Source organism: Dipteris shenzhenensis, chromosome 24 (assembly GCF_047967505.1).
Source record: "Dipteris shenzhenensis isolate YYH24624 ecotype China chromosome 24, Dip_SZ_1.0, whole genome shotgun sequence".
Taxonomy (NCBI): Eukaryota; Viridiplantae; Streptophyta; class Polypodiopsida; order Gleicheniales; family Dipteridaceae; genus Dipteris; species Dipteris shenzhenensis.
In genome coordinates this window covers 22,708,181-22,714,738 of record NC_141619.1, presented here as the reverse complement: position 1 = coordinate 22,714,738, position 6,558 = coordinate 22,708,181, and the positions used below count along the sequence as shown (strand labels likewise).

At 44.1% G+C, this 6,558-nt stretch overlaps 1 protein-coding gene across 2 annotated transcripts; it reads right to left on the bottom strand.

The window, feature by feature from the left end:
• Positions 1 to 1,350: 1,350 nt before the first annotated feature.
• On the bottom strand, positions 1,351 to 3,137 carry LOC147886378 (uncharacterized). Of its 2 annotated transcripts, none has more exons than XM_087395860.1 (2): positions 2,023 to 3,137; positions 1,351 to 1,891 (listed from the first exon to the last, which is right to left on the bottom strand). In XM_087395860.1, the coding sequence occupies exon 1, from the start codon at positions 3,092 to 3,094 to the stop codon at positions 2,141 to 2,143; it is 954 nt and encodes a 317-aa protein (XP_087251986.1). In that variant the 5' UTR covers positions 3,095 to 3,137; the 3' UTR covers positions 1,351 to 1,891; positions 2,023 to 2,140. The 2 variants fall into 2 exon arrangements, with proteins under 2 accessions (XP_087251986.1, XP_087251987.1); XM_087395861.1 differs by having other exon boundaries at positions 1,351 to 1,870.
• Positions 3,138 to 6,558: the final 3,421 nt, after the last annotated feature.

The following is a 6,558-nucleotide window of genomic DNA, read 5'->3' as shown; positions in this document are numbered from 1 at the left end:
TGTGCTCAAACAATCAAAATAGATCAAGGACAATTACGAAAGTTAAATTTTCAAGATTGCAAGCCTATTTTAACTCCGATAGAGCCAGGTTGAGGCTTCAATGTACTCGGGATTATGATACCAAACATTCCATCAATGGCAATTTATGCGACTCTTGGTTGAGCAAGAAACAATCCACTATGGTAACATCATCTTGTGAAGCCGAGTACAAGGCAACCTTCACAATTGAAGTTGAATCTGTATAGCTTAGAAGATTGATGGCAGATCTTCATGATAGTATGCATCTATTGGAATCTCGTGTTTTATGCATGCACTCATTGAGATCCATTATCATTTATGTCAAAGAGATTGAGATCAATTTGATCTACCGCCCTACACAATAGAATGTTGTAGTTATTTTGATCCAAATCACTCCTTGTACACTAACTCTGATAAAATCCTAAAACCCTGGGGTGTGAGTCTCACACAACTTGTGAAATCCTTTAGACAGCAGCACATGGAACCTGACAGACAGCTGCTGTATGCTGCAGAAGCCATTTGGTTTAAAGCGAGGCCAGCCTGAGGGCTCTAGATGAGAGCAAGAAATCCCTACAATAGGGCCATGGAAGTGGCTGCCAGAACCAGTCTGCAGCAAGCCGGTTGGGTCAGGTACAGTTGGCAGTCGGCAGTAGAGTCAGCCATTACGGGGGTATCATTGGCCCTTTCTGTTTGGCATCTAAACATGGAGTTGTCTAAAGCCCACTGAAGCTCCCTTGGAGAGCATGCCCGCTGACAGACGAGGTAGAAGACAGCATTCTCATCAAGGCAGTACCCTGCTGCTTGATGGTGACATGCCTGTGGCCTCGCTTTGTATCCTTTTTTGGAGCATTCTTTATACATATTTGGCAGTTCTATATGCTGTGCACTACTCAGATCTGTGCTAATTTCTACATGTTTTGGCTGTTCTATATGCTGTGCCCACGTATTCAGTGACCACTGTAAAGGTTGTGCGCTCTTGGGCTGCAGGGAGTTAGCTGTAGCAAGCAAGCTCTCTGGCATCTCTGACCTAGGATGCATACCCTAATATTGGGCAAAAATGTAAATGCCTGCAGCCAGGAACATTCCCACTGCACCCTACCGTCAGGGTAACAGCATAAAAGAATACAAGGGCTTATGAAAACAAAGCTCAGATATCTGGAGATCCTTTTTCACTACTGCTGTAGAAAGGACAAAGGATGGAGCACGCTCGCTTTTATTGAACAATTTTCAAAGAACTGAGAATACTGCATTAAGTTTCTTCTGACTGAGTTAGAAAACATCCTTCCTTAGCTTTGCATAAAGCCTCTTGTGAAGACAGTTTTTTTCCTTGGAATACATTAAGAACGAAACCTGTGCTTATGCAGCTTCACCAACCTGAGCGTATAAATGAAAGCCCTACTTAACCATTGTTTAGCTAGAGTTATCAAGTCTTGTTTAAAGAGTTCACATGTTTCATCCACTCCCTGAGGTGCTACGTGTTGCCTCATTTTTCAGTCCAATCTCATCAGTTAATGCTTGAACCCAATCGCATGGATGTATACAACTGCATACTATCAGCTATCACTGCAGAGTCTTCCACTAAATGCCCTCCAATAAAGGTGTGCCCTGTTCAAAGGCAGCCCTATGTAGAGAGCAGACTCTAATACATAAGCATGTTGGATGTAACAAAGCAATTCTAAAGGATTTCATTAGACCTTGATACTACAGAGTCCATGTGAAAGTTTCAAATGTAGAGTTTTCCCTTGACTCGCGAAGACAGGAGGCCTATTGCAAAAAAATTCGTGGCCAGGGCATGGTTTGGCTCCTCACAGCGACCTTGACATTATGGTCAATAAGGATTGCTGTACAGGAACTGTGAATCAAGACGGAAAACCTGCAATAACGTAAGTCAAGATTCCTTTCTTCCACAATTGCAATACACCGAGATTTCTTTACAAATCTATGGATATGCTCATGTAGAAAAAGTACGCTCAGAGAGGGAAAGGCTAGGTGATGGCAACTCACCCATACAGTGTGCATATCTGAAATTATACGCGGCATCAGTGGAGAGCCTGTGTGGTATCCTGAGTTTTATTTTTATTTTTTCAATGGCTCCGAAGAATAGCAGAGCTTCACGCGAAGTTCAAGCCAAAGGCCGTTGCTTCTTGCGGCGACTCATGGCAAGCTCTTGCAACTGCCTCCACAATTCTCTTTTCTGGTCATTCCATTTCACCTGATATTTTTCATACAGCTCACTGTCAACCCACACTTTGAGATGCAAATGGGGGAGGTTACGGTAAGTGCCATGGTTCAAAATCATACATCTGTAGGAAAGCTCTGCGTGTCTGAGAGTCTTGACCGCCACACTCCACAAAGCAAAAAGCTCCTCATCGTTCAGATCTGACATTCTGACCACATGTCGCACTGGCGTGATTATAAAACCAGGTCTTGCCTTGGCATCCAATCTGCAGATAACATGCGGCTGATCACAAAACTCTTGTAGGATGCATGCTCTCGCCTCAATCAAGGGTTTTTTTCCTGGATAAAGTGGGGCATCTGGAAAACAAGAAATGCACTCCCCGGGACCCAACAACGCAGGTCCTACTTTGAGACTTCCGTAATGGACTTCAATCCGAAAGCTTCCGTCGACATCCCCGATTTTCATATGAAAGTCCTTCAATCGGCGCCGTTCTTCTAGCTCTTTCGTTACGTCTCGAAAGAAGGCCACTATTTCCGATTTGGGAGTGCTTTCAATGAAAGTGCAGAAATCTGAAGCAGGCTGCTTTACACACTGTACTTGTAGCTTACGCCCCGGTTGCATGTCTGTGCAAATTACTCGCTCGTTGCTTGCAGATTCGTTTCTAACGTTACTAGATATCAAATCACGACCATCTCCGGAAAGGATCACCTCCAGGGCATGCAGTCGAAATGGGATCAACCTATATCCAGAGATGGAGAAGCCTGCAATCTGGCAGTTACAAAACTGGAATGCAGGGTTGAAAGTAGCAGAAGCCGCTCCACCAACGGCGTTGAGCGGCGGCCATTTCAAATTCCTCAGTGTTGTAACGAAGCAGAGTCTGGTCAAGGGAACGTACATCGATTGGTCGTGCTGTTTCGTGTGAGATTGGAGAGGAGAAAACGAACACATGCAAGATCGAGACGAGAAAGAAAGCAGGGAGGCCAAATGTCTTGACGAGAGTAGAGTGTCACGCACGTCATGAAAAGCTAACGCGTGGCCATTAAGGACTTTTTTCCTTAATGGCCATTAAGGAGCGAGGCAAGGGAGTACATTGTAAGCTGTTAGATTTAACCCTTAGATTTCAGGTCTGGAGTTTCCAAAAACAACTCACTTGCAAAAACAACGTTGCTTTTCCGCTTTTCAACTTACCTTCCATCACGCTTATAAAAACATCGAATCGTTAGATCTTACCACATAATAAGTTGCTTTGCAGAACTCCCAGTAGTTCGTTCATGTTTGGCTTCTTTACTTGGTTCTATTTAGCTACGTTGGATTGAATGCATACTGTGATCCCTTATGCTCGCTGCCGTGCTACCCTTTACTTGTGTCCATAAGCACTGCCGCCGTGCTCCTGTATTCCTTCTCCTTCATGGCTACATCTGCCACTCAGGTAACCCTTGCATCGCCTTCTTTGTTTCACATTATTTTTCTTCCTTTTGCTTTCTTTCTTGCTTCTCCTAGCTAAGTCTAGCTCCTTTATGAAAGTTTCCCTAGTCCGTGCCTACTCACTCCGCCTTTGGCATGCTGGCTGCCCTCAATACATTGCCTCGCGGACGTTTTGATGTGATAAGAGAAAAAAAGAGCGAAGGAAGATAAGGCGGATCTTCACAAAACCGCGTAGCTAGCTTTTTTCCCCACCGTTTCTGCAATCTGGGGTAATGTAGTATCGCATAAGGGTTGAGCTGCTCCTGTTCGTTGAAATAGCTGACTTGGCCTCGTATAGCGCCCGCAAGAGAGTAGCAAGAAAGACATCGGTCAGAGATTGTCCTTTGATTGGCAAAACCCTCCTATCAACCTTGATCGCAAGCATGTTAACGAAGCCATCGGTTCTCAGGCTGGAATATTCGGGTAGCCTTGCAGTTACCGACCAATTTGAAATGGGCAGAAGTGGCGGCATGGCTTTAACGTGGAGGAGGATCAAGATGCATTTAAGAACATTTGCTGCTCGAGAACATGAGCACAAATGATCTGCTGGACTACTTAAGGTATTCGACAATACTCCCCAAAGTCCAAAGTCGAAACCAAAGTTGAAATGATGGATTGTGTCACTTGGATTGCCATCACCAATACTCCCCAAAGTCGAAACAAAAAGATGCCAGCAAAAGTGGGTGGGTCTTGCGCTTTCCTTAGCCCATACACCTCTATTTCGCAAGTCTATTTGATCATGTAGGTTTGTGCTAGCCGTGTGCTTTTCAAAAGGCCACTAAGATCATCAAATGAGCCATGAACGGCATGCTGGATCCCACCACATCGTGTCGATGCATTTCCTCTCTCCCCCGATGGGTTCTACAAAACAATGCTAGAAGGCAAGGATTTCTTTCAAGCATCACACAGGCCATGACAACAGTTGACGTTTCTCTAGTATTGGAAACAAGCATTCTCTCTCGATTGCATTGTGCGTCTCTTGGAGAGAAGACGGGTCGGATAACTTCTTCTTGCGACACTCTGGCTATTGAACACAAACGCTTCCAAGGAAGCATGAGGCTTTGGTCGCATGCTCATTATTCCCAAAGACATTACATGTCAGAATTCCTTTGCTCTGTCTGTGCATTTGACGGAAGATTCCAATACTTTTGCTGGAAGCCAATGTCATTCGTTTTGTGGATTAGAGAGGAGAGCCGAATTCCAGCTTTCATTCGTTTTGTAGAATGGAGAGTCCGGATTCGAGATTTCATCACTATTACTCATTTCCTATGTAAATCAAAACTTTTTTCCTTAATCATACATTGAAAATAAGTATGCCCACTAATGTTGTACCTGCATTTATTGAAGTCACGAGAAATGGCATCAACCTCAGCTCCTTTAATGTGTTGAGGAGCAGGAAAGTCGGGGAATCCTACAAGCAAGCATGCAAACAATTCTCAGCATGAATAGAGAGCGGGGTAGGGTGCAAACATGAAAGAAGAATAACTATTGAGCTCGTTAAGATGCAAGAGCAGGGCGTACCTTCAGCAAGGTTGATACACCTCCTCCTAGCCTCCCCCTTTGCAATAGAATCCACTCGCGTAGGTTTCACTGACCTTACACTTATGGACGATGCACGGGAGAAGCTCAATCCTATTGATATTACCGACGACGAGGAGCTTCAAGAACAGTAGACCGGGATTGTAAAGGCCGTTAACCAAGCCATAAAGAGTGCAGGCCATTTGACAAACCTTCTTCCATAGGGACAGACCTTTTCTTTCAGTTCTTGCTCCCCATTACGTTACGTGCCTCAGTGTCTCGATCTATGCATTGCCTTTCTTGGCTATATCCATTTCTCTTCTTTTGGCCCTTCTTATTGTTGGACCGGTTGCTCTTCTTTTACTGTTGTGCTCTTATTCTCTCACTGTCGACAGCTTCATGTCCTTGATGAAGTGTGTATCTGGAATTGGATGATAGAGAATCGTCAGCTAACTTTAGTCGTGTCAGGTCTGCCAAGACTTTAACATTTGAGGCGGCTGGGTCGAGGGGGGACGGAATAGATGCAGAATTGGCCACAAACCGATAGCAACCAATATCCATAGGTAGTAGTGCTTGTAGCAACGAGAAGAGCTGGGTTCAGAAGCATATTTTCCATCTTTTGAAAAGAAATTTGATTGTCAGCATCCAGGCACTAAGAAAATATTTCGCGTTGAGGTGGTCAAAAGAAACAGACTAAAGTGGGTCTCACGACACTTTAGAGTGTGCAAGAGATCATAAGGGCTCCTATAGGTTGTATGCTATAGCTTTGTGGAGAATATGTGCAGGCAGATAATGAAGATACAAGATCCCAGGAAGGTTTGGAAGCTAGAATCGGTGGTGGAGCTTGGAAGGTGCGTTACAAATACATGAAGCGACGTAGAAGAGCAGGTTGCAAAAGGGAGAAGGAGCCGCATGGTCGAAAATGAACTAACAATTACTGAGGTGAGAAATTATTGACAATGGGAGTGTAGCTGAAGGAGTTGGAGGTGACAAAGGGCTTCCAGTTCGCAGGTTGAAAGCAACCCATATCTAAGTTCTTCTTTGATCTTTGGTATGAGTTTAAAAGCGATGAGATTGTGTCAAAGTGTGCTCTCATCATTTGCAAAAAGGCCTTCTATTAAAGTGCCCATTTTTTTCTCCCTAAGAAAGTCTTTTAGAGAACTTGGGATTACATATTCGAGTCCTGCAAAACCTCCAGCATAAAGGTATCATAATGTACTAAGTATACAAATCCCATACATCCTAAAAATCCCTCTTGCAACCACTCTTAACTTTTGTCTTCAACTTGCTCTCGTTGTCTTTCTTGGTCTAGCTTTACATCTTGTTTCCTCTTCCTCTTGTCCTAATTCTCCTCTTGCTCCCTCTTGTCTCTTAGTATC